This window comes from Hirundo rustica, chromosome 18 (genome assembly GCF_015227805.2).
Source record: "Hirundo rustica isolate bHirRus1 chromosome 18, bHirRus1.pri.v3, whole genome shotgun sequence".
Taxonomy (NCBI): Eukaryota; Metazoa; Chordata; class Aves; order Passeriformes; family Hirundinidae; genus Hirundo; species Hirundo rustica.
The window spans coordinates 4078723-4105977 of NC_053467.1; the positions used below are offsets into that span (position 1 = coordinate 4078723).

Here is a 27255-nt window from a genome sequence, read left to right on the forward strand (position 1 = left end):
CCCGCCGCCCCCGCCACACAGCGGGGCCAGAGCGCCGGCGCCGCGCTTCCGTTTCCCCCGCCGCCATCTTCGGCACGGGCACTTCAGCCACGGCCTACACCCCGTGCCTCTCACCGCCGGGCAGAAGCGGAGGCGGCCGCGCTGCGAGCCGCCCTCGGGCAGCGGGAAGTGTATTTATCCTCCGAGGAGGGACGTTTCTGCCGCTGTACTCCCGAGGTACCGGCGCACTTCGGGCAGGCGGTGAGGGGACGCCGTGACGGGGGAGCGCGGCGGCGGTGCCCTCACCTAAGATGGCGGCGGGGGCGGGCTTTTCCCGCGGAGAAGATGGCGGCGGAGGGAGCGGCGCTCTGGCCGGGTGGCAGAACTCGCTCGGCTGGGTGAGGGGAACGGGATGGGACCGTCCGCCCCAAAGACCTCTCCCTTCTCAAGGAACTCCCTACCCCGCCACGGAGACCTCGGTCCAGCCCTGCTGCATCACAAGGAGCCCCCCCAGCCTTCCTCCCTCTGCTCACCCGCACCTTCTCCAGCCAAGGGAGCCCCTCTCCGCCTTGCTACCCCTCCTCATTTTGGGGTCATCTCTCCCCTGTTGCATGACGGACCACTGAGTGGGCGTGGGGTGGGGTTATCTGTTGCCTGTCTACCCTTCTACTCCCCAAGGCAGCTGCTGCTCCATTTTATTTTAATAATCACGATTTCCACCTCCTTTTCATACTTTGCCGCAGGAACGGACCCGCAAGTCCATAGGTGGCGGAAGGGTCCCCACCCTCCTCTTCCCCCTCCTCCTCCCCACCCCTTAAGGGGCGGTGATCGCGGCGGAGAGGAAAGAAAAGGATGCCACGGAAGCTGTTGTTGCCTTACAAATCTGTTTTTTCTCACTTTCGAGCTCCTCGGGGGTTGCATGACTCTTTGGCGATGAACGCGGCCAGAAGTGGCTACCGGGTCTTCTCGGCCAATTCTACCGCAGCCTCCACCGAGCTGGCGAAGAAGATCACGGAGTAAGTTGCCTTCTCTTTCAAGTTTCTTTCTCCCCCATCGCTCCCCGGCGCCGGCAGGAGCCCTCCCGAGCGGCTGGAGAAGCTTCTGGCATCCCCCCACCTTCCCAAGGCGTCTCCTGCTAACACCTTTGTGGAGATTTTGCACTGGTAATCTTCACCAGCTCTGCCTGACCCAGCGATGGGAATGGACCTGCCGCTTTCTCCCTCTGACGTCCATTTCACTGCTGGAAAGGCTGGGCTACAGCAAAAGCTGTTACTTCTGAGGAGGAAGGAGGTGAAACTTGCCTGGACAAACCTCAGAAAAGCTGTTTTAGCAGGTTTGGGAGGTGCTCAAAACTTTCTCCAGCTCCTGACCTTGTTTTCCCAAAAGCTTCGGTGCCTGGGGCAAGGGGAGTGTCCATGAGCGCCTTGGCACAGCACCTTGCACTGACCAGAGTGGATTTTGGGGAGCTGGGAGAGCTGGGCAGCCTGTGCTGTTTGGTTTAGGGTAAAAGTCTGCCCCATTTTCTTCAGCCCATCAATTTAGGCAGACTTTGACCTTGTCTTGTCCCAGACGGATGCGCTGGGTCCTGCTGAGCGAAGGGCACGACAGCTGCCTCCAAAATGGGGCTCTTGGTGCACAGAGTTCTGAGTTTCCCCCAGCACTTGAACTTTGGGGCTGAATGAGTTTGGTTCAAAGTGGGGGAGTCCCAAGCTGAGGGGACTTTTCTGAGAAGGACATCTGTCTGTCGGGCTGTCATCTTAGAACAGGATCTGGATTCTCTTTATGCTGTTTCTCAGCTACAGTTCATAGGCAGCTGATCCCAAAATCGAGGGGTCTCAGTGCTTGTTTGCCTGCTGCAGCTTACAGCATCCCAGTTATCCTAGCTAGGCATCTGCTGTCCCATTCCCATCTCCAAGTGTGTGCTTAAATTGGAAGCAGGACTTAAGTACAAGTGTGCTGCCACCTTAAAGTGCAAGAACACTTTGCTGTTCATTCTGCACGCTTAATAAACAGTGTTCGTTCCTTAGCACAGATTATTTCCACAGAGCTGACTTAGCTGTTTGGCTGGAAGGTGTGTTGGATAATAGCGTAACTTCTTCAAGTGTGAGGCTAGGAGAAAAATCCTTGTGTTTGGTAGTGGAAAGCTTTTTGGTTTTGGCTTATGTATTCTTGCTATATTTTGTCACTTCTGTCTCATTTTCTCGTTGCTGAACTCTGAAACTAATGTATCTCTCTATAAAAAATAAGTTTTGCTGCAGCAGATGGGACAGCGTTTTACAGGGCTTGTCCTGTTGCGTCAACACAGCACAACAGAATTCCCCTGGGGACGAGTTCTGAGTTCTCAGGGCTGGAGGGGCAAACGGGCAATCTCCTTCCTTGCTCTTTGTCTTAAAAATAACTCCCTTCTTTTTAAAGATGAAATGAGAAGAGACACGGAGAGGCTTCCCCAGGCCACAGCGCTGGCTGGGATGATGTGCTGATGTTATCCCAGGGATGCACTGGGGGGGAAAGAAGCAGGATCTGGATCCAGAATGACCTCCCGGCTCCCTCCTTGATCTCTGACCGAGTAAATTTCTAATAGGGGCGAGGTGGGGTTTTTCCCTTGGCTCTGCCATCAGTGGGATGTTGGATGGCTCTGGTGGTGGCATAAACATGAGCCCTGTGACATGCAGCTGCTGCTTAACTGAGGCTTAAGGACATTTATCTTTGTTGTGGGTGCAAAACCTGGAACTGTTCACAGTACAGATTTGCCCACAGTAAAAAAATTAAAGGTATTTTCAGCATCTAGTGCAGTGGTTTTGCACTGCCTTCCCTTAGGAGCTCGAGGGCTGTTTCAACTGATCTGTAACACATCCCTTGTTCTTTCAGATTGCAAAAGATGCGTGGCTGCTGCCTTTCCCCCGTCTCACATCCCAGCCTGTTCTTTGCTGGGGAGGTCAGTTGCACCTTTAAATAGAGTTGGAGCAATCTTACAAGGGTGAGTCTGTCCTCTAATATTGTGCGTTCTTTTTAAAGTTTTTTTATGACCTTGAGTAAAAGTAGTAAAAGAACTTTAAAACAACACTCAATATTAGGAGGGCCTCTTGAGACACCTATCCATCTGGGCTCTGTTCTTTGCCTGTAGGTATGAGCTGAAGATCTCTACTTGAGTGGTTCTGACTTACCCTTTATAAAATCTCAAGTCTGGAGAGGAGCAGTGTGACACTGAGCAGCTTTCAGACACCTGATTTATCTCCTTGCTTTTTTTTACTGCTAAACTTCCAGAGCTGCTTTCGTTTCAGGCTCTGAGCATCATGTTCTGGCACAGTTCTGATATTCATGATTCCCCTTGAGCATTCTCTGGTTATGGACAGTGACTAATGGTCAGTCTTACTTTCACTTTAGGTTTTCAGAGTTTTAGTTGATGGTAGCGAGAGGAGATGGTGCTGGATTATGAGGACCTTGTGAAACTTGAAATAATGAAAATGCTTCTTAGATTCAGCACCACTGAAACATAAATAAACCCATATATTTACTTTTCTCTTATAAACTGAGACTGATGATTGTTTTAAATTCTTTCCATGATGGAATGAAAACTCTTGCTGTAATTAGGACACTTGACACCTGATTACAAGCTGCATTTTCGGGGGAGAAAGATAATTTCTGTGACCAGTGCTGGTCCATAATGGGCCTGTGTGCTGCTGGAGGGAGGGAGATCTAGGAAGTCTTTTTGATCTTAAATCCAACAGATGCATTTAGATCTCCCTCTGACTGCAGTGCCTGGCTCAGCAGGTACAAATATTACATTCTGCTCACTGCTTATGTGTTTGGCTTGGAGGGGGTTGGTGATTGAGTCTTGCTAATGCCTCCCCAGTGCTCCTGCAGCTCTGTCATGTGGGATGTGATACTGTCTCACTGCCAACTGTGGATGTGAGTATTCCAGAGATTCACTCAGTTTGCAGCGTGGAAATTGCTGGTGATCTGAAGATAAAGCATTGCCATGAGCCTAAACAACATGGAATTAGGGAAACATGGGGATTTGTGTTCTGACCTCTGGCTGCAGGGGGCTGGGTCACAATGCTAAACCCAGGGTGGTGGTTTCTGTGACTGGGTGGGAGGTGAGCCATGCTTTGGGCAGAGACAGTACATTCAGAGGACTTGCAGCAGCCTCTCTCAGCTGAGAGAGGGGTTTTGGTAGGAAATGTATTCTTCAGGTCATTTTGCCAGTACACGAGAGGGTGGCAGAGGGGAGTCAGAGCATCTCTGTGCAGTTTAGATAAAGCACAGAATGTGGCTGAGCAGGCTGGGCTCATGTGGAGCTTCGTGTGCTGGCCAGCACAGCTTTAGGGGAAGTTCCTTCACCAGGAGTGGGCTGGAATCACCAGGAATAGAGGAAGATCTGCCTGGTATTTGCTAGTGGTTGGGCTGCATGGCTTTGGTGTGGCTGGAACAAGTGATTCCAGTGGCAGATGAGCAGTAGGGACTTTTCTTCAAATACCCTGTCATGCTGGGTGGATGGAGAGAGGCAAAGGAGAGCTCAGATAGTTTTAAGGATATCTAAACAGATTGTATCCAGGAAGTTGCCATTCCCTTTCCCTTTCCTGGCTGTTCTTGTACTGGGGGATTAGGAAATGCACTGCAGTGCTGCCATTGTGCTGGCTGGAGCATGACTGATCTTTATTTAAAGATTTGCTAAGGTTTGAAAAGCAATTCAGAGTCAAGCTGTGGCTTGCTTTGGCCACAGTCAGGCATGACACAGACCCTCTGTCCTTTGCTCCAGCTCCTTCTGAGTCTGCACAGTTCCTGGAGTCTGTAGATGTGGGGAGAGTTGGGAGTTTGCAGAGCAGACACCAGGGAAAGTGTTTATAATGAATAGGATAATGCCAAAATAAAATACCATAATTAACAACTTTGTGTAAAGATTTTTCTTCAAATTGAATATTTGTGCTGTGAGCTGGCTGAAAGCTCCCTATGGATGTAACCTGACAAATGTCCTGGATTCTGGTCACAGAGGGGGAGAAGGAAACACAGCCTGGGCTGAGGGCACTTGTCGGTGGCACTGAAACCGGCTCTGATGGCACAAAATACTGTGAGTACATTTCCCCCTTGAAATTTGATTCAGCTGAACCTGGAGTCTCTTTGGCTGCCCTTTGTCTCGAGAGCCTGGTACAGTGGTTTTTGACAATCTTTGGAGCATTTTAAAGTACAATCTGATAAAGCCTCACAGTGTTTCCCAAAATACTGCAGTGTGTCACTTCCTCATTAAACTATAGGTGACTCCTGAGCTGTTTGCATTTAGATGTGAATTTGAGACAGGTTTTATAAACACTTCTGTATTCACAGCTTAATATCCTCTTGGCATGTTTTGAGACTGCAGAAAGTTAGATCATCCTTCCTGAGCAGTGTTTACAGAGAGAGTCCAGATCAATAGGAATTTTTACTGGCCAATTGCTCTGAGTCAGATTTTTAAAGCCATAAAGAGGCTTTTTTTTTCCTCTTAGATGCTGTCATGCCCCAGAGGAGTTGGTTTAGTGATGGAGCTGGTGTGAGGATAGCAGCTCATTTTGCTTGGAGACGTGATTTATCTGCAGGACCTAAAGTGTTCTTTTTCCCAGAAGCAGCTTTATCTCTGCTGGGTGTGTGGTCTGGGTTACCTGCAGTGGCACATTCTCTGTCCTAGGGCAGCTCTGCCTGTGTCTGCAGACCAGTGATCAGTGACTGTGCTAGCCCAGGTTCCTGTGATTATGCTGTTAGTCCTGGAGCTGGATGAAAGCAGTTCTTGCTGTCAGTTCAATTCCTCTGTCCCCTAAAACAACATCCAGTTGGAAGCTTCAGGATGGAGAGAATTTTGAGAGAAAAGAGTGGGGATGGAAAAGAAAACAAGGGAGAGGTAATAAGAAGGGGAAATTTATCTTTGAACTCTGGCTGCTGCCAGGCTGTGTGGTCAATAAGTCTGTGCCCTGCCCTTGACTTCCATGCAAATATCCCGTTTGATAAAAGTCCTCTGGAATTTGGTGCTTTACAGCAGGAGTTGCACCAACAGTCCCTTCTTTATTGTCCTTGACTCAGTCAAGATTTATCAGACTCTCTCCCTGGCTGATACCTTGTCTAACCGAAGCCTCCAGGAAGGGATTTGGTGCAAGGTGTGCCCCCGGGGTGCACATACCTCAGCTGCTCTGGGGGAGCTGCCTTCGGATCCTGCTGTGCCTGTGGCTCCTGGGACTCTGGAGCACTGCAGGCAGGGCTGATCTGGGACAGTCATGGCGAGTTTTATCTCATATCCACTGCTCCTGTTTACTTTCAGTCAACTGTTGGAGCAGAGCTGGGATTTATTGTTTGACCAGAGCTGCTCATTCCTGTAAGTTGGCATCCGTGTCTTGTCTCTTCTGCTGCTCCCTGCACCCAGGTTTGGCAACTGAGCTGTTTTAGTACCCCAAGCCAAGCTGTTTTAATGCCCCTCTTGCCGTGGGGGAACAAACTTGCACTTCAGATTTCTCGTTTCAGCAGCACACAAACTGCATTGCTGCTGTTTGGTGAGTAGGAGAGCGCTGGGCTCTGGTTTCTGCTGGCTACATCATGGAGTCATGAAGTTGGAAAAGACCTTGAAGACTGAGCACAGCTGTTAACCCAGCTCTGCCAAAGTCACCATGAAACCACATCCCCAAGTGCCACTCTATATGTCCTTTAAATCCCTCCAAGGATGGTGACTCTAGCACTTCCCTGGGCAGTGTGTTCCAAGGCTTGACAAACCTTTCAGGGAAGAAATGTTTATTAACATCCAATCTAAACCTCCCCTAGTGCAGCGTGAGAACGTTGCCCCGTGAGCACCACAAATATGGTTTTATTTGCCACCACTTAGCACTGAAAGTGCCACCTTCCAAGGAGTGTTTCGCTAAGATGAGTCTGGCTGAACTGGTTTTGAAGCTTTCCTTCCTGCCGTGAGATTCAGGGCTGACTTAGAGCACTTGCACAGTCTCTCCAATGTTTTTTTATTTTCCCAGTACTGAGGTAAGACTGCTGTCTGCAGTGAAGTCAGGGCGCACGTGCCTCCAAGGAGAACTTGCAAGACTTGCTATGCAGTTGTGGAGGAACAAGTGTGAGTCATTAAACATTTCCCACCACACACTGCTCTGGGGTGGGTGGATGTGTGTGTATGTTTCTGAGCGTGTTTGGACTTGGATGCCTTAGCAGTGATTAGGACTAAGCTTGGTGGTTGCAAATTCCAGACTATCCTCATCAGGACAGCAAGATCCCACCTGCAAAACTCACCTCTGCTGTCGATCTATCCCTGAGGTGCCCAGGATTGCTTTTACTTGACCAGCTGCCAGCTCTTTTTGAAGATACTGAAGGTACTGAGGATGCCTTTGCATTGCAGCTGCAAGGTTTCACCCAGCTGGGCTGAGAGGAGCCCAGTTCGAGATTTGTGAGACTTGTCTGGCCTGGGCTGCAGGGTGATGCTGCAGTTGGTACCCGAGCAGGGCTGGTGACAGTCTGGCACGTCCAGCTCTCGAGGTGACAGTTTAGTCACCAGCCCAGCCATTGCAAATCATGCTGCCAGACACTCGGTGGGGAGGGTGTTTGTGCCAGAGACATGCTTAGGAGCCAGCTAAGCAAACATATCCCATGGCATCCGTGTGTCTGTTATCTCAGCTGTCCAGGCACGCTCTCCAGGCCAACTTCTAGCTGGGATCTCCAGCTCTGGGTCACAGCTGAGCCCAGCAGTTGCTGGTGGGACAGCAGCATGCCAGGGTCAAGCTGTGTTGCTCTTTCACTTCTGAAAGCACAGATCTTTGTGACAATTGAAGTGCAAGGCCGAGTTAGAGTAAGGAGTATGTGTAAGGATAAGGTAAGAGGGTAAGGGTAAGGTAACTGCAGTGAGACCGACTGCTGAAGGCTGGAGACCAGAAAGAAAACCAGCAGAAGATATGGACTCTTCTATTTAGGTTTATCTAAATCTGCAGAATTTTGATACATATCCAGGTAAATATAGTACAAGTGCAGACAGGAAACTGCTGCCATAATCAGCGTGGTGAACAAAGGTATTTTTCAGGCGTAAACTTTCCTAATGCATTGTGTGGCCATGGCCACAGAGCAGATCCTGGGAGAGGAGGGAATTGTCCTGGCTCCATCTCACTTGGCCCAAGCATCTCACTGCTGCAGGGTCTCACATCTGAGGCTCAGGGTTAAAGCACAAATGCCTTTAAGTACTTACTAATGGATTACTTGTCGATACAGTTAAATACTGAGGGAAAAGTCTGAATTTTGGAGCCTTTTAAAATGCTCTTCAAAATGAGTCTTTGTTTTGTAAGGAAGAAATCAAAAAGAGAAGGAGGGTGACTAATCTTTGTTGTGATGAGTGTTGTAGATTTGATATTTGAGAAAAGGAAGGAGTAATCTGAAAAAAAAATTTAAAAAGTTAAAATCTCATTAATCATTTGAGTTATTTCAGAAGGAAGGTTCAAGGAGAAAAAGGGAAAAGAGGTGGGAGTAAAAAAAAGTAAATTACTCAGGTGCCATTAATTGAGTCTGAGTAAATCATTCAACTCTAGTTGCATGTCAAACCTGCCCAAGGGGGCATTTCACAGGCTGGCAAGGTGTCCTTTGCCATCAGGAGTCACAGCCTGTGGTCAGTCACACAGGCTTTGGGTACAGCAGTGACCTGCTGCACAGTGGTGTGTCCCAGGGCCATCGAGGGAAGGATATGAGAACCCCAGAGCAGGGGATGATGCAGCTCTGCAGCCTGCCTGGCTCACTCAGCTCCCTCTTGGGCAGTGCTGTGTTTTGCTGAAGTGTAGCATGGTCTAGTCCCTGCTTTGCAGTACAAATGCTGCGTTCCTCCATTTCTAACATGCTTTTTTTTCTTTCCAGGCGTCTTGGTGCTGAGCTGGGGAAATCTGTGGTGTACCAGGAAACCAATGGAGGTAAGAGAAATCTCTACTATTTGCAACTGTTTTGAGGTGATAGAAATGCTGGCGTAGCTCCCTTGGCCAGACCTTCCTAAAAAGTGCAGTCATTCAGCTCCTGGCAGTGCTGAACCTCCCTGGCTGACCTTGGATAAGGCAATTGAACGTGTTCCTTGTTTTCCCTAGTTATCTTGTTTGTTTGCCTACCTGCAAACTCTTCTCTAGAGTCCTACCTCAGGTTTTAGCTGCTGCCAAATCTTTTATGCTCCTATGCTGAGCAAAACCTCTCCAGGTTTAAAAGTAATGCCCTGCTTTTTAAATGTCTGCCTTGTGAATGTTTAAATTATCGCTTTCTTTCAGCCCTTCCCTGTCACACAGAATTTACAGCTGCCCTTGCTTTTAAAAGTGCAATGGCAGTGCTGGGGAAAATGACTCTTGGAGGTTGCTTTTGTTTCTAAGGAGGTTAATGCTCAGATGCTGGGCTGAAACACAAGGATATTGGCCAGCAGAGTTCTGTGGCCAAGAGTAATTTACTGTTTCAAGACCTCTGTTACCTTGTTTGCAAGAGAGAGTAGAGCTGGAGAGCTGCTACAGGCTGGAGGATTTGTGGTAGTGCTGCTGCTGTTGCAGCCTGAATGGGCCTCACATTGGGAGAGCTGCTGTGGTTATGGTTGGGCTGGCTGGTGCACTCCTGCCCAGAAGAGCTCGGTGCCCTTTGGGGCTGGTTTTAAATCAGGTTGCTTGCTACGAGGTCTGAAGTCGTTTTTCACTGCTGCACAGCAAATCGGTCTCCTCTCAGCAGAGTCCTGTAGGGTTACTGCCAGGGCAAGGCAATTAGACTTGGAACTCCATAGCTGAGGGGCTGTTTGTCTCCTTTTCCTTACCCCTGCCCTCTAGCTCATGACTGTGTGGGAAATGAGTGACTAAGGCAGGCACCTTGGGAAACCTGGAGTCATTATTTGGCTTTGCAGAGCTGCTTGGGGCTCAGCTTCTGCATTTGAGTCAGGGACCGTATGATTGGTGCTCAGCAGAGACCCAGACTTCCAGCCTGTGTGTGCTAAAATGTCTTGACCTTGTTAGTGAAGTTGGGGAGTTCTTGCTCTCAAATCTGTGCTGCTGGTGCTGCCTTGAGCTCTCCAGCCAGCATGGAGCTGATCCCATGGTAAGCTATGAAAGAGCAAAGTGCAAAAAGTGCTGAGTTACCTTCTTGGAAGTACTGGAGGTTGTTCTGCCTTGGGTGGTTAATTGCTCACTAATGAATGTGCTGCTGACAGCTCTCAGCACTCCATGGAAGCGTGAAAAGGATTTCTGTTTGAGAGTTAGGAAATTGTCTTCTAAATTTTAAAATTCTAATTTTTAAATTTTAAAATCCTAAATTCTATTAAAAAACAGCTGTTCAGTCTGCTTTTGCTTTGTAAATACAACTAAGTCACTGGTATGTCATGCCAGCTTTACCCAGGTTCAGCCTTTGGAAAATCCACTTGGTGCATCTGCGTGTGTACGTGCACAAAGGGCAGAGGAGTGAGTCCTCATCTGCCCTGACCAGGGGGCAAGGTTGCTGCTATGACATGGTGTGTTGTCACTGTCAACCTGATGTTTGGAAAAAAACCTGACTCCGTTTTCCATCCTTTTCAGAAACAAGAGTTGAAATAAAAGAGTCTGTCCGTGGACAGGATATCTTCATCATACAGACAATCCCCAGGTGAGGCACTTGTGGCTCAGTTTTGCACCTGGGGTGTGTTTTCAATACCTGGATCAGCAGATGGTTCTGTGGTTTGCTGACTGTAAACCAGCACAATAACCAGTGGAGCTCATGCAGTGTTGTCACTGCTCTTAGATCTAGGGCCCCATGCAGTGTTAAGCTGTTAACATTCCCAGGGGATTGATTGCAACACTGAGATGCTTCCCATCAAATAGCTGGAGTGTGTCACTTGAGGCAGGAGCAGGAGTGACTGATGGTTTCTGCTGAAACATCCCTGGTCTGTGTGTCGGTGGCCTTTCAGGCTCAGCTGTTGGGTGATTTCTGACTGGCATTTCCATCCCAGCATGGGTGATTTCCTCTGCCTCCCAACCAGCAGGCAACAGAGCCAGCATCAAACAGCAGCTGCTGCTTTCATTGCAGGCTGGATTACTCTTCCCTTTTTGCTGTAGTGATGTGAAACTGAGCTCAGGTGGAAGCCCATAGCCTCCCTCCTGTACTTTTACAGTTCTTGATGATGGTGGGCCTTTTTAGGTTTTATTTTGGGTTGTTCTAGGCTCGGATTAAGAGAAGTGCTGCAAGTAAGCAGGGAGCTATCTAACCATCTATAACCCCAGGAACCTTGCTGGCTCAGGAAGGGTAATGAGACAGCACCAGGATGATGGGAAGGGAGCCTACAAATAAATGGTAACTGCAAATCAACCCACTGTGATTGGGGAGGTGCTGTTTTCAGAGATGAGGTATTATATATATTAACAAAACAAGGATATTCCCGTTCTGATAGCTTTTTCCAAGTTACCAAATTCTGCTCAGATTTTGGAGATCACAGGACATAGTAAGTTAGCAGATCTCAATTGTAGTTCAAAAGTAGCAGGGAGCAGAATTGCCTGGACGCAGGATTTTTCCTCGCTTGCCAAGGAAATAGAGCCCACTGAGAATTCAAGTTCATTTCCTCTGTGAAATGCTTGGCCTGTTGTAAAGAAAGCAGTAGGACTACTAGACAGCTTACTTGCTTCTGGAATTCCTCTTGGAGGCAGAAACATTTTCCTAGAGCTCATCTCTCTTCAGAGACATACCCCAAGTGTTTCTTCCCTCAGGGAGCAACTAAACCTCTGCAAGATGAAAATCTCCTGCTGTAGGATTATGTTTCGGGTGAATGGTGCCATTCTGTTGTCCCTTGTGAAGGAGTTCTCTGAAATAACTTGCAACTGAGAGCTGTGTAAACATGAAACAGATCAAGTTCTCAGAGAGAGCTAACTCAGAGCATTAGGGACAGGAGCAGTTTTGGGAGGGGAAAACCTCCCCTTTGGTCTTAACTTGTTGATCCTCTTGTTTTTCCATTAACTGAATTCAGTATTTTGGGCCAAGAGATAGATCCTTTTTAGCCAGAATGTTCAAGGCCCTCCAGGTGAGGAGCCAGTGTTGTGCAGCCAAATCATCTTTCATTCCTGAACTGCAGCTGTGCCTTGCTGCATTGCTGGAGAGGACAGGTTCAAGGACATCTCCGTTTTGCAGTGGGTTTCAGGGAGTTTTTCAGGAGAGTCAAAACAACAACTGTGTGGAATAATCTAAGAATAGGACTTCCACACTCAGGTAGAGGTTTGAAAAGAAAATATTAGGACTTGTCAGTAGAGGGGGAAACAGCCTTGTTATGCTGCAGTGTGAATTCACAGTTTGCATCTTAAACGCACAGAGAGAACAGAAAGACCTGAATATTTGACACAGGTTCTCTGTCATAAAAGCTGTAGCACAACCAGAAAAAAGGTGACAAGGACAGTTAACGTCCAAGATTGGTGTGTGGACTGGCATTCGTGTGAAGGAAAATCAAATAGCTCATGTTTAGGGGGTAGAAAAACAAACGAGTTGGTGATTTTGTGGTACCCTAAAGGCAGAAGGAGCCTTTTAGTGCTCAGTGTTGTTGCTGATTGTTGCGAAGTCCATGGACAGTGTCACATAAGGTGTTTGTCCAGCCTCCAGAGCAGGGGTGTCCAGGGATGGCCCAGGCAGAGATAAGGAGCAGCAGGGGAGGCTCTGGGGTGCTAAGGAGGGTGTGGGGCATAGCTGAGCTGTCTGAGTGTCCTGGTAATGAACGAGCTGCCAGCCCCTGTGTGAGGTCTTGGCTCAGCCATCCCAGCAGTAACTAACTGAGCACGGCGTCAATGCCAGAGATGGGGAGGGCAGCAGGGAGCCTGGGATGCTCTCTTGGGTGTCTGGTTTGGAGATGCTGGGGCTGGGCTTCCTCCTCCAATGTCACTTTCCCCAGCTGGTGCCCTTGGTTGGGGTCTGTGCCCCTTGCAGATTAGCAGATCAGTGATGGCTCAGCGTGAAGCCATCTCAGCCCACCCACCCTGGGCTCTGCTGGAGGGACAGATGCATCCACCTCTGCCTAGTGCCTGTGCCAGCTGCTCTGCAGGAGCTTCCCTGAGCCCAGCCTGGCATCCTGCTTGCATACTGGGACAGGTACCTTCCTTGAATAACTTCTCCATCAGTATGGCTACTGGTGTCCTGCAGCAGCACCAGAACTGCTGGTGCCTTTTGAAGTCCCAGTCTTGTTCTCTACCTGCTCTCCATGTGAATATGAATGTATTTTCAAAGAGTAAGTTGAAAAATAACGATGAAAAATATTAAGTTTCTCAGAGGAACTTCAAATAGGCTTCAGTTTGACCGCATTGTTTTTATATGACACTGATAGTAGCATCTTTTTCTTCTCTCACAGCCTCACTGGCACAGCTAAATCACCAAAGGGAAGAAACAGTTCTTTGTTTGCTGGTTGTCCTGTGTGGCAGGGGGCTGTGTTTTATGTAATTCTTGGCTGGGTGCTCCAGAGCCAACAAAGCTTTCTTGTGTGTAAATGGCATTGTGTGCACGGACTGGCGGGGCCAGCGGGACAGCAGAGACCCAGAGCCTCACAAAAGAAGAGGCACAAGTGGAGGTTAATTTCCAAAGGAAGGGAGAGCAGCGGGGAAATAGAAATGGTCAGAGGTTTGTCATGGGTCATGTCTCTGGGCAGTTGGAGGAGCTGTCTCTAGTGGCTGTCTCAGGGCCTGAGCAATGTCTGGGTAATGCCCAGAAAGCTCTGCAGAGCTTTAGGCTGCTCTGTTTACTCCTCTGCTGCTGTGGAAGGATGGCCCAGTCAGCCCCTGCCCTGGCACCGTGGGCTGCACAGCTGGGCCACTCCGTGGGACACACATGGTGTGTCACTGTCCATGCTGGAAACCCCCAGGCAGGGGGTCTGTGTGCAGGAGTGCCTGTCCTGCCATCTGAAGCACGTGCTCTTCCATTCCCAAAAGTTCTTGAGTCAGTCTGTGGTGATGCAGACACTGTCTCTTGGTGTTGGTCTTAAGAACTAAAGTTGATCTAAGGGCTTAGCTTTTTTCCCTGTCCCAAAATTCATTAAAGTGCAGATTAATACATTCCTACTGGGCCACTCCAGTCATTGTGGGGGAACAATCTGTAGATGGGATATTTCAGTCTCGTGACCTGTGACAGGACTCAAGGAAACAGCATGAAACTGAGTCAGAGGAGGTTTAGGTTGATATCAGGACAAAGTTTTTCACCCAGAGGGTGGTTGAGCACTGCAGCAGACTCACCAGGGAAGTGGTCATAGCACCAAACCTGTCTGAGCTCAAGATTTGGGCAACACTCTGGGACAGGATGGGATTGTTGGGGTGTCCTGTGTAGGAGTAGGAATTATACTCATGATCCTGATGGAGCCCTTTAAACTCAGCATGTTCCGTGATTCCTCTGCCTAAGTTACTTTTTTGTTTGGTTGTTTTTTCTTTCAAGAAACAATCCTTTAGCATTTCCTGTGCTGTTGTTCCTTCCATCTCTAGATAAGCTAAAGAGTGTGGAGATGCTGACCTCCACCAAAGTGCCATGTCTGGAGTTTGTACTGCTCCAACTGCAGTCTTTCTTAAGGCAGGAAAAATAACCTGCCTTACACTGTTAAAGAGGAAAACACCCTAAGAAATCTAATGTGGATGAAGTTGGGTTGGCTGCATGTGTGCTGCTTCTTTAAAAGACTATTTTATTTCAAATTACACCGTATCGAGTGACATTTGTTCCAAACAAAATTCTATACCAAGCCTTTTTTGTCAGGTGATGGAGGGAAATCATCATACACCTTATGTTGTGATATAAAATCAAATCCCAGTCCACAGCTCTTGAGTGCTGGCGTCACGTCCTGTGTGTGTAAGAGTTGATTGTAATTTGTTGTGGCGTGGTGGAAGGAGCTGTATGGCTGCAGTCTGGGTCTGGCATACGTTAGCCTGAGATGTAGCATTATTTGTGTGGAATTTTGGTGAGGGGCGGTCTGGGTATGAATGGAAAAGGAGTTGCACTGGAAAAACGCCTGCTAATATTTGGAATTGTGTTATTTGTGTGGAATTTTGGTGAGGGGCGGTCTGGGTATGAATGGAAAAGGAGTTGCATTGGAAAAACGCCTGCTAATATTTGGAATTGTGTTCAAATCTCCTAGAGATGTGAATACTGCTGTCATGGAGCTGCTGATCATGGCCTATGCACTGAAGACTTCCTGTGCCAGGAACATCATTGGGGTCATCCCTTACTTCCCCTACAGCAAACAGAGCAAAATGAGGAAGAGGGGCTCCATAGTGTGCAAGCTGCTGGCTTCAATGCTTGCCAAGGCAGGTGAGTGTCCCAGGGAGCAGCAGCATGGCAAGCTTGGTGCTGCTGGGCATCCCAGAGGTCTCATCTGTCCTTCCATTCTCCTGTCTTCCATTCCCACATCCTGTGGGGATGTGTTGCTGAGATCTCGAGCCACACTGAGGAATTAATTTTCTTCAGCTTTCTTGTGTTTTTTTGTAACTTGTGCCTGGGGAAGTGGCCTAGAACTGTTACAGTGAAGTACAGTGTCAGCCCAGTGCTGTGGCATCACATGCCTGTTCCTCATTATGTCTGTAGAACTTTCTGTGTTAATCTGTTTATGATTATTTTATGACGTGGCATAATGGTCTGAGTAATAGCTGAAAGAGTCTGAAAAATTGAGGTGTTGAAGGAACTCCAGCCACGTGGTAATATTTGAAATAAATTGTTGTCTTTTTTCCCCCTTAGGTTTAACACACATTATCACTATGGACCTTCATCAAAAGGAAATCCAAGGCTTCTTCAGCTTTCCAGTAGACAACCTGAGAGCATCCCCTTTCTTGCTTCAGTATATACAGGAAGAAGTGAGGTTACTCTAGTTCTATGTATATCAACTTGTCTGAACTCATTTTAATGTGATGGCAGCATTGGGCCTTTGCTAAGTAGCGGTGGTGGTGTCAGTCTAGGTCAATCCTGTTAATGAATTCTTTCTCAGGGGGTATCTATTGCATGTTTCATGGAAAGATGTTACACTTCTCTGATTGGATAGAAACTGAACTGCAGCACAAGCAGGAGGGGAGCTTGCTCTCTGTGGAGTTAGTGCCATTTGAGAGATGCTACTTGTGCTCCTGCCTCTAATCACCTCTGAAGTCCTGTTAACCTGCTTCCCCTCTCCCTTTGTGCTGTGCTGGATTTCTGACTGCTCTGAATTATTGATAGACTTTATCTTGGGTTCAGTGTAGGAGTGCTGATCATAGCAGGGCTGGGAGCAGGGCACAGAGGTTTTATTCTCCATGTGCAGATGATGATGATTTGTTCCCACGTGGTGGGAACAAGGCTTCCCCATATGGGGAGGGTTAAACATAGTGAACACTGCCATCTTTGCAGAATACACAAATACTGGTGTTGGAAGCAAGTGAGTTGCCTCTCTAGTTTCTTGTCACAGAATGAAAATTTGGTTCTGGGGAGGAGGATGGGTGAAATTATTCAGCCACATATCAAACAAGTTACTCCCTAGCTAGAAGGTCTTTTTTTAATTAATTAACTTTTTATCACATCCAGATTCCAGATTACAGAAATGCAGTTATTGTAGCCAAATCTCCTGGTGCTGCTAAAAGGTAAATGGACGCTTTGCTGGCTGGTTAAAAGTTAATTGGAAAATACCTGAGCTGGTGGAAAACATACCAGGGAAAGTATGGGAGGGTGGCAGATGGATTGACAGTTCCTTTGTGGCTGGAAATGGGATGGATGTGGTGCAGATAGGCAGCTGAACTTTGTATTCCCACCCTCATGGGAGTAACCTCTGATGGTCTTACTGAAATGGTTCACCTGGGTCAGACTTGCTGCTGGAGTTTGAGCAGTGCCTGACCATCTCAGAAAGTATTTTGCATGTGGAGGAACGTCGGAGACCCCATGGTAGAGCCAAGGGATAGAGTGGGCTTTGGGATATTAATTAGGAATGAAGAGTCAATTCCAGTGAGAGAAACAACCACAAAGGTGCAGCCTTTGCTTGCTGTTGGTCTGGGAGAGACTTGCTGTAGTGGGCTGTGAAGCTGCATCAGCCCAGCATCTTCCTGAGAGGCTGTTTTTGTCTTGCAGGGCTCAGTCTTACGCCGAGAGGCTGCGGCTGGGGCTGGCAGTGATCCATGGAGAGGCTCAGTGCACAGAGCAGGACATGGATGACGGGCGTCACTCCCCTCCAATGCTCAAAAATGCAACTGTGCATCCTGGCCTGGAGCTGCCGTGTAAGATCAAGCTTCCCTGCTTACCTTTGGGGGAGAAAAAGAGAAAAAGTTCGGTGGGAAATTTCTGTTGGTTTATCTGTGTGGGTGTTACCAAGCTAAGGCAGTTAGACCAGTGGATTTTTTTTCATGGAAAGGTTGATATCAGTGAGTTGTGGGAGAAGTCACAGGGGAAGTTTTTTATTTAACTGCTAGTGGCCATGCAGAGCCATCAATATTTTCTCCTTGGCTGTGCCTGCTCCATAGTGTTGGACTGACTAACTTCTGATGATGGTGGTGCTTTTACAGTGTTCAGCAACAGAATTCATTGAGCTGACGAAACAAGGGAGATGTAAAAGTGAAAGTAATGAGATAACAACCACTGAGGCAGGCTGTTGGCTCTATTGGGGAGGGGGAGCTGCTCTTTGTCTTCCCTTCTATGCAGCCATTGTTACTGCTGGAAACTTTCTTCACCTTGGCACCTAGGTGATCATATTCCAATGTCTGTTTTGACAAGGTTTTGAGATTTATGTGGCTGGGGTGAATGGGTTCTCCAAGAGCATTGCTGACCTGCTTCCGGAGCTCTTGCCATTGATTTGGGAGCAGAGAGCAAAAGAAAAAGAGGAAACTTGTATTCTGGGAAATGCCATCCTCAGGATTGCTTGTATTCCTGCAGCAGTCAAATAACAACAGTACCATCAAAATCCAGCTCCCTTTTGGGAAGATTTAGCTTTCTAGGCAGGTGGTGGTAGGACAGAAATTGGGAGCAGGAAGGTGGCTGAGAAGTGCCCGTGGGAAAGGCTGTGTGCTGCTGCATGTGGCAACACCAGCAGTGGTTTGGGCTGTTGATAATCATCTAATCTCTGGAAATTCAGGGAGACCATCCAACCAGTTTATGGGCAGCTTGTGGAAGGGAGGCAAGCAAGACTGCAGGCATTTTACATCACCCCAGTTGTGTCTCACTGGAATACAATCAGTTAAACAGTGCTTTTATTGCTGGTGAAACTCCTCTTGGGCCCTGGGGGGCAGGTGGGGTTTGGCAATGAATTTGGGACTTTATTTTTCTCCTTCTGACAAGGAGATTTGTTTCATGCCTGTCCAAGAAAGCAGGAATTTGCATGGTTATTCTTCACTTTCTTCTTCCCCTCCTATTATGGACGATGCTGTCCTCCAGAACATCAGTAGCTGACATTTGTCTGCTACAGAGGAATTGCTTGTATTTTATTTCCAGCTGTGTCACTTCAAAGAAGCTCAGCTGTGAAAGTTTGTGCTGCTGGAGATTCCCTGTAAATGGTTGTTCATACAGAAGTGTGTGCCCTTGTCCAGTTTAGTTACAAATCCGATGGAAAATTATTTTCAGTCCTCAGCTATCCAGACACAAACTAATTTGCTGTGCATCACCACTTTCTTATTTTATCTCCTGCTGCACAAACTCAGCACTTGACCAATGACCTTACATCCCAGCATGCCTAAGGCACAGTGTAAAACAGCCAAGCTGTGGCTTGGCAGCTCTCTGTCATGGGGTGGTTTGTGGGGCAAACTTGTCCAAAACTCTGAGTAGAAGCTGCTTTTCTTTGCAGTTCTCTAACCCGAGAGATGCATGGTTTTGAGTGAGCAGGTTCTGGAGGTGCAGAATTCTGAGGTTTTCCCTGTCTAAAAGCAGTTTGTGGATACTGTTGTGTCACAGTCTGCCAGACAGAGGTGAAAGTGCAGCTGGGATGGCAATGCTGCGAGGGTCTGTGCTGACCCTCTCTGCCATGCCTTGTTTCCTGTCCAGTTCAGTCATCTGAAAAGCATCTTCCCACCTCAAATGTCACATAATTCCAAACCCTTATTCAGCTCTCCCTTCCTGGTGGTGAAAGCTCTGAGGGCAGCGTGTAGCAGGGTTCAGCTGTGTGGTTGGTTCCTTACACCAGAACTGTCCCCAAACCCTTTGGTTGTCACAACAGAAGTGGTCTGTGAGTGTGCCTGCCTCAGCAACCAAAACTGGGCCTGGCAGGTAGAAGGTTGGGGATGTTCCTGGGAAGGGGCCGAGACTTCTTATGGAGCATCCCACTCTGGGCTACAACCAGATCAGTGGAGCATCCCAGACTTGGCAACTGAAGCTCCAGGCAGTTGTGTCAGAGCCAGGAAAGAGGTGAAACCTGTGTCTGGGAGCAGCCCTAGAGCCCCACAGTGAAGGCTCATGCCATTCTCCATGGGCACCCTGGTGAATTGGCTGGGCTCCTGCGTCCTGGCATGCACCTTCTCCCCCTGTTCTAGCAGAGATCATGTGCCTCTAATTAATGAGTGCAAGGCAGTGTAATGGCTTATTTATTGTCCCTGTGAGTGTGGCCTGAGGTGATATTCTGATTTGTAGGGAGCCACAACAGAAAAATGCCAGAGGTGCTTCTAATTGCACTTAAAATGCTGTGCTAGGGCAGCAGTAAAAGCCCACATCACTGCAGCCCCTGAAATCAGAGCCTTGGAGACAGGATGTCACTCCAAGGTTATTCCCTTTGATTGTGTGCTTTTGTGTCTCAGAGCTTGCAGCTGGCTTGGGGCTGTGCCTTAACAAATGCATGGGGACTCTTTGCATGTTTCCTGGAGGAAAAGAGTGGAGCACCATCTGTTAAATCGTTTCAGTGGCTTTGGAATTCAGTACTTTATGCAGAGAGATAATGGTCTGCTGGAATCCCAGAGCCCAGCAAACTGCCACAAAGGGAGTTTGGGGGAGAAACTGGAGTGACCATAGGTCTGTTCCTACTTCCCTACCCCCATCTTGCCTGTGTTTAGGCTGGGCACAGGGATGTTTTCTCTCCTTCCAAGGTTATCTCTACATGAAACAGTTCACTCTTGAGCAGCCTTTTGCTCCCAGGCTCTGTTGTAAATGCAGCATTATATTTCTTGGTGATTGTCACTTTAATTCGCGCTGTCAGCTCCGAGCAGAATTTATTTTAGTATCTCTTAACCCGTTTCTGACCACTTAAAGCAACATGTTTACACACCTGGGAACGTTCTTTTTTAGTGCCAGTAATCCTCTAACATGTGGTACTTCAGTGTGTATTATGCACATCTGAATGAAAGTGTTCTTTGATATTCTTGTTTTATAAAATATGGTGGTTGGTCTAGTTTTTTCTCTTTTATTTTTTCTCCTCAGAAGGTACAGATACCACAAGCATCTTTTCTTACTCTCCAGAAAATATCAGCAACTCTTTAACCCAAACCTGTACAGGATCCAAGGGGTTACACCAGGCAGAAGTACCACCATGGCTTATTTCTGTTACCCTCTTCTCTCTACAAACATAGAGGGTTTGTGTCTGGGAGGAAAATATTCTTTATTATTTGAATCATTTTTCAAGGCACCTCCTCACAGCAGTTCTGACTTGCACATCTTGATATGTCCAAAGATTTTGAAGAAGAAACTGGCTGCACTAATCCTTGTGTAAACTCTCATCACCTTGGAGCAGTTAAGATTTGATGTGGTTGTGGGTAGATCTTTGGCTTGCAATTTTTTTTTTTCTTTTTTTTGCAGAGAATATTGAACAAGGAAAAGGGAGAACATCTCTTTAAGATCCGGGTAGGTCGACACGTTGCCTACCATTCTTTAAAAATAAACCAAAATTGAAATACAGCTTTTAAAAAAACAGACAGAGATGCAAAGCACTGCTAATGTTGCTGGTTGCCATGTTAAGCCTTTAAGCACAGCAAGGAATGTGTCTGCTTCCTTCATGGAGTAGAAGGAAACTGATTTGCTGAAACTCCATATCTCTGTGAGTAAAACAGTGCTGAATTCCAGCTCCCCAAGCCTGTTCATTTGTGTAGAAAAGTTTCCCCTGACCTGGCTGCTGTAAACAGAGATGGCACTCATCAGTGGATGCACACGGAGGCTGGGATGGCAGCCAGGTGGAATCCTTTTGATACTTCACAGCTCCCACCAGGAGCTCCATTACTGTCCAGACTAGATAGTAAACTCATAACTAATCTAAGCAGGTCAGTAGTGCCTGTAACTGAAATTTATGGTCTGCTTATCTCTCGTGGTGCTTAATCTTCGTTGATTACAAATAATCTTCCTTCTCATAAGAACATTTTTCCTTCAGGATTTAGACGTGATTTTGCATTTGATAGGAGACTCAGAAATAACCATGCAAGGGAGGCTGAGGAATCTGTGCCGTGAAGAGCTGTTGATTAACTCTTCATTCCAAGGTAGCTGTGACTTTAACTGCAAAACCTGGCAGTGAGTGATGGGGCTTTGGGCAAAGCAGAGTTACTGGACACCTTTTATACAGTTTTGGTAGGTTTATGGAAATCCAGCCTGTGGAGTAGGTCATGGATGTGAAGAACAGCCTCTACACAAGAATCTTCGAAGTTGTGGTCCTTATAATTGCTTTTATCATATCCCTCAGTGTGACTCATTCACCCAGCTTGCACTCTAAGCATTCCCAGGCACTGATGAGGTATGGGAATAGTACTGGATCCTCCTGCTCTGCAGGATGGGGAGTTTAATGCAAGACTTTTTTGGTGAGGACAGCAGAGATCAGTATTCAGACAGGCTTTCTGGTGGGCAATGGCTTGTGTTCTCCTGCTGCTCAGGTATTGCATTGAAGCGGATTATCCTAAAAGAGAAAAATCTTGCTGTGTCTGAACTCCTTGGGGCGCTTGAAAAGCCTCTGTGGCCGGAATCCTGAGCTTACAAAAGGAGGGGCACCAAGTGCTTTGGTAGGACACTTAGCACTCACTGTGGAGAGTATAAAATAGGGGTGTGGGTGTGGAGGTGGGCCAGGTAAGTGTTACAAAATGCTGGAGGTGCCTCTTGGCTTCAGTGCTTAGATCAGCCTAGATTGTCACCTATTGACACATCTGCCCACCACCGTGTCCTTTCCACGCTGGAAGCTTTTGTACCAGCACCCCATGGCAGGTGAGAGGTTTGGCAGATGGACAGCAAGTCCCTGGCCTTTGCTGGAGGTTGGTTGCTCTTTGGTGTAAGTCCGAATGCTGTGTTACATCTGGACACTCTCAGTGCATCTTAGTTTAGATCTCTGGTATGTTTAGGATCCTGCTGGATGTGGTTTTGCATGAATCCTGTCAGTGCAAAAGTAGTGTCAAGAGGGAGTGGAACTTAATTTCCCAGTACATCTCTTCCCTGTGTGCCAGGTAGCCAAGCTTGTCAGTGTATCCTTTGATCCAATTGCTGGTTGTGCTGAGCTTGTTGAACTGAGTTTCAAATGGATTTTGTCCTACTCTTTCCATTAATCCACTTAAAATATAATCAGCAAATTTGCTTCTGCAAACTTCCTTAAGCTTTCTTTGCCTGAGCAGGTGGTATTAAGGTTCTTACACCCTCTCAAAGACCCCTCTGTGTTTGATGATGGGAGAAAGCAAATGAGCTGCAGTGCAAGTCTCTGATCCTACAGATGATTTGCTGAGTCCAAGAGGTGAAAAGTTGCACCTTGTAAAGCACCTGCCCTTTGAGAGGTGCTGCTTGGAAAAGCCCATTTGTTGTTCCCAGTCAAGGAATGGACTCTTTTTCAAGTCCTGTGCTGGAGCACAGAGAGGGTCACTGATATTGCCCATAAACCAGGTGCTGATTTGTAACTTTCCATGCACAGGAGTCTGTTAGAGTTGGAATTGCTTTGTGTTTCTGAGGTCAGTACAAAATCCCCACAGAAACAGGATTTCCTCTTTATGCAGTAGTGCTGTTTGAGGAGAAAAATTATTGTTAAATGGGAATTTCTCACTTAGGTGGGTGTCAGGATCATATAAAGCACATCTATGTCTGCATCAATTTAAGGTGTTTAATGATTCAGCCTCTTGTGTGGTGGAACTGTTGGGGTTTGACTCAGGCCTGACTCACCTGGACTCTTTTTTTTCCCTTTTTCTTTAGTGATGATGGCCAAGGAGAAACCGCCAATAACTGTGGTTGGAGATGTTGGAGGAAGAATTGCCATCATTGTGGTATGAGTCTGAGGGGAACAGGTGGGGGAGGGCTTCCTCACAGCCTCTTTGCTTCAGCTGCTCTATCCCTGAGGGTCGGAGGGATGGCTGGTATAGGAGTGGGAATGTGTTTTTTAGACACTCTTTTCTCCAGTAGTGCTGGTGACTTTGGTTATTTCAACTTCCTGTTGAAAATCAGTTGCACGTCAGCTGTTTAAGCCGTGAAATGTCATTGCTCCCTTGATTCTAAGTGTCAGATGTCAGCAAGTAATGAGTAAATCCAGGGCACACAGAGAAAACTCCTGAAATGTTAACAAACCCCAAACAAACAAAAACCTTGCCAAGCCTCTCTTACTTGCTATGCCATCCTGCAGTGTAAGTAATCAAAATGCAGCTCCTACCCCATGAAAAAACACGCCTTGCTGATGATAAACTATGAGTGCCTGTGCAGGGACTACTTTGTTTCCAGGACACATTTGTTCTCCACACTAGCAAAAGGGTCATTAAACCAGGGAAATAGCATTCACAGATTAGTCATGCATGTGGCTGTCCTCAGCAGCAGCTGAAGTAGACAGGGATTCTATTTTTCATCTGTGTGCATGGCCAAAGCTGCAGTGCCCTGCAGATCCACTCCTGCCCTGCAGGCTCTGTAAACTTCTGGTTTTGATGTTATTTCTGTTTCTGCTCAGGATGACATCATCGATGATGTGGAAAGCTTTGTAGCTGCTGCAGAGATCCTGAAAGAGCGTGGAGCCTACAAGATTTTTGTGATGGCTACTCATGGGCTCCTGTCAGCAGATGCTCCCCGTCTCATAGAGGAATCCTCCATTGATGAGGTGAGTCTGCTCTCTGCTCTCCAGACTGCAGAGGAGGGACGGGCACAAAAAAACTCACAAATTGATGTCCTTCCCATGGCACATAGTTCAGTCTGGAATTACTCATTTAATCAGGTGCTTTCAGTTAGCTGGTTCTTCACTGGAACAGCACCAAAAAAAGTGTGTGTGTGATTAATACTTGCTCAGATCAGATCTGCCTCTGTGAATGTGTTTTCTCCCTAATGCAAATATTAGTCATCCCTGCCTGGACACTTCCCTCCCTGCAGCAGGGGCTGTGTGGCTGCCATCTCACTGTGCAGCCCCAGCTGGACAGGGGCTGCTGGTACATGAAGAGACAGGATTTCAAACCTTAGTAGTAGATGCTGTGAGCTGAATGGACCCATCGGCCTGTTGGAAAGTGCTGGTTATGCTGGTCCCCTCAACAGGCTGTTACAGAGGGGAAACCATTTATTTTAATAATTTCCCTGATATGCAAGGATTTCTCCCCCTGCACCGTGGAACAGCAGTACACATCCCTCGTGGAGTCAGTCCAGGGGGGGCTGCTCAGGGAGAGTGAATGTTCCAGCACAACTTCCTTTCCTTTCTTGCCTTTCATAGGTGGTAGTGACCAACACTGTTCCTCACGAGGTGCAGAAGCTGCAGTGCCCCAAGATAAAGACTGTGGATATCAGTTTGATCCTCTCGGAAGCCATCCGGCGAATCCACAACGGCGAGTCCATGGCCTATCTCTTCCGCAACATCACTGTCGACGACTAGACCTGAGCCTGCCCCCATCCTGGATTCCACAAGAGGAGGAAATCTGCATGGAAAGGCAATACCATAAAACATAGGCATAACACAACTGTTTATTTTTGTAGGAGCGTTGAGGTTTTCAGGGTCTTGAGCCATGAGATCTAATAGAAAAAGAATCAACTTGACCAGCACTTTACAAGTGAACAGAAGGGGCCACTGGCAGTGGGAGGGATTACACCTTAATTAAGAGAGATGGAGAAATGAGGTGATGTTGAATTTTTAAGTTCCTTTAATGATTTTTTTTTTTTTTTTAGTGTGTTATTTGTTGCCCTTTAGGGGCAGAACAAAAAGCTAAACAGAAGTAGCTGTCAGCTTGTGAGAAGGGAACAGAGACTGTTCATGGCTGTGTGGGCAACGAGAGCAGCCTTTGGTGTTGTTTCTGCCTGTATCTTGCCCCAGAGCACGGAAGGGAACGTTCAGGCTGTGCTGCTGGCAGAGCTGAGCCAACAGCAGCTCCGTGCCAGCTCAGTGGCCTCTCCTCTCCTGCACAGCAGAGCAGGGACTTTCAGCAAAACTAAGTTAGCGGAACATCCTGAAAGGACAGCTTAGGGCAACCCATTGGCAGGGCTGCTCCCATCCCTGGGTCAGGGAGCTGGGAACAGGCTCACGTGTGTGTCCCAGCAGAGCAGGGAGTGCTAGTTAATGTGTTGGCCTTTTCATTTTGCGAGCTTTGGATCATTTTTGCTCTTCAGTGACGAGTCACGTGAGGGTCTTGGTCCTCACTGGAACACTCGTCTGCACTGCAAAACCAGGCACAATTTTTGGAGTTGCCTGGACCTGAGTTTGTGGCAGAGTCATGTGGGGAAGGGAAGTTGGAACAATATCTGCTTCTAATGCAGCTGTGCTCTCCAAAACACTAACACTGAACCTGCAATAAAAAGTGTAAGATTTTTCAGCTTTGGTGCTTCCTGTGAATCCTGTGCCCCCTGCAGAGCTGCTGTGTCTATTCAGTGGGACTGTTGCTGTAACAAGGCTCCCTTGGCAGCTTGCAGCCTTCTTCCATGGGGAAGTAGGCCTGGCTCCTTTCCTGAGTGATACTAATTTTTGGGTGGAGGGGACACTCGAGGAAGCAGCACAAGATGCATGTGGAGGGCTTTGTCTCCAGCCTGATATTTGGATAAACTCCCTTAAACTGATCTTTCTCCTGGATAAGACAAACACACTCCAGAAAAACCCACACCACTAGTCTGCTGATCTGAGGAACAAATAAAAGCTGCTGCACGCAGTTGCTTCAAGAGCACAGGAACTGTTTAGTTGTTTAGTTTTAGTTATCCTTATTCTACACCCTTCTATCCCACTCCAAAATCTAAAATGTGCCAAGGGGCCAGCAGTGACTAAGCAGGACAAGCCTTCAACACCAGGCAAACAAACAGACCTCGGCATGCAGTGCTTGGACCACCTTCAGTATCCAGCATGAATCCATGCATGTATCCAGCATGAAACCTCCATGCCAAATTCCATGAGGGATGTGCAGGACTGGATGAGGTAGCAAGGCTGTCGATGGGTTTTCCTGCATTTTCAAACTACCACAGACAAATCTCAGACGCAGTCTGTGATCACAGCCTGGCTCCTCGGCCTGGAGGACCTGATATTGTACTGCAAGTATTGAATGGATCATCTGGAGCTGTGCAATCCTTGCAGATGTCTGTGCCCCCTTTCTTCTGAACCAGTGCTGGACAATATTCTTCATCCTGGAAGCCAGTGTTAAAAGTGTGAGCAGTACTGCTGTTCTCTCCCCTCCAAAGCGCTTGTCAGACCTGTCATGAGCAAAGGTTGTTGCCCCATTCAGGCTTGCTTTTCCTGGGCTGTATTTGGGTATGAACCATGGAATCACAGCACCACTGAGCCACAGGTTGTGCCTGTGTGCCCTGGGCCATTTTCCTGAGTGAATGTTTTATGGTTGCTTAAAGAATCACCAGCAAAGGTACTGGCAAAAGCAGGTTTAGTACAGAAGTGAAAATTCCACAAAGTTGTTGGCAGGGTTCACTCTACTACTTACTGCGTGGTAAAAGCTAACTAAAATCTAAAACAAATCAATCTAAACCCAAAATCAATCAAAAAATCTACATTGAGGCTGGGGAGGGGGGAAGGGTAAGGGTAGGAAAGGGCAAGGATAAAAAGGAAACACAAGATGAGTCACGAGGCTCAGAGTAGACCCCCTTGCAAAACTGAGCCCCAGACTTGACCAACAGTTTAGGACCAAAGGTTTAACAGAACTTAACAGCATGAGCTGTTCAGCTATTGCTTATGCTGAAGTCAAACAATGTAACAATTTCATACAGCATTTACTTAAAAGTCTAAAGTACTTAAGAATCTAGGAGAGCAATGTCCATAGTGTATTTGCTGTAGTGCATTCCCATTCACACACAGACCTGAAGGAGCCTGTACAAGGTACCTCTGAAAAATTCCCTTCCTGGAAATACATTGGATATCTTTGCATCTTCTCACCAGGCAGAGGGATGAGCCTCGAGGAATGGTCATAATTCCTTTCCATCCTGGCCACAATTCAGGTCAGCAGCATTCTTTAAAAGTTTGGTAACAAAAATGTTGTTCCACTTGGGTTGTTATTCAGGCAAGAAAAATAATTTTCCAAGGCTATTTGTTAAAAA

At 47.4% G+C, this 27255-nt stretch overlaps 1 protein-coding gene across 4 annotated transcripts; it reads left to right on the forward strand.

The window, feature by feature from the left end:
* Nucleotides 1-50: 50 nt before the first annotated feature.
* Nucleotides 51-25541, forward strand: PRPSAP1 (phosphoribosyl pyrophosphate synthetase associated protein 1). Of its 4 annotated transcripts, none has more exons than XM_040082056.2 (11): nucleotides 51-216; nucleotides 884-995; nucleotides 8827-8879; nucleotides 10497-10563; nucleotides 15038-15210; nucleotides 15634-15749; nucleotides 16447-16502; nucleotides 16984-17129; nucleotides 22969-23039; nucleotides 23708-23854; nucleotides 24452-25541. In XM_040082056.2, the coding sequence occupies exons 2-11, from the start codon at nucleotides 913-915 to the stop codon at nucleotides 24608-24610; spliced, it is 1071 nt and encodes a 356-aa protein (XP_039937990.1). In that variant the 5' UTR covers nucleotides 51-216; nucleotides 884-912; the 3' UTR covers nucleotides 24611-25541. The 4 variants fall into 4 exon arrangements, with proteins under 4 accessions (XP_039937990.1, XP_039937989.1, XP_039937988.1 ...); XM_040082055.2 differs by lacking the exon at nucleotides 51-216 and adding an exon at nucleotides 270-377; XM_058422958.1 differs by lacking the exon at nucleotides 51-216 and adding an exon at nucleotides 2848-2956 and having other exon boundaries at nucleotides 936-995.
* The last annotated feature ends 1714 nt before the right edge of the window (nucleotides 25542-27255 follow it).

What these genes read in the sequence shown, in the direction of transcription:
- PRPSAP1 (XM_040082054.2), top strand. Translation starts at nt 832, where the DNA reads ATGCCACGGAAGCTGTTGTTGCCTTACAAATCTGTTTTTTCTCACTTT. An exon ending in TTCAATGCTTGCCAAGGCAG is followed by an intron (nt 15,211 to 15,633) that starts GTGAGTGTCCCA and finishes TTTCCCCCTTAG; the next exon opens with GTTTAACACACATTATCACT. An exon ending in TCTCCTGGTGCTGCTAAAAG is followed by an intron (nt 16,503 to 16,983) that starts GTAAATGGACGC and finishes TTTGTCTTGCAG; the next exon opens with GGCTCAGTCTTACGCCGAGA.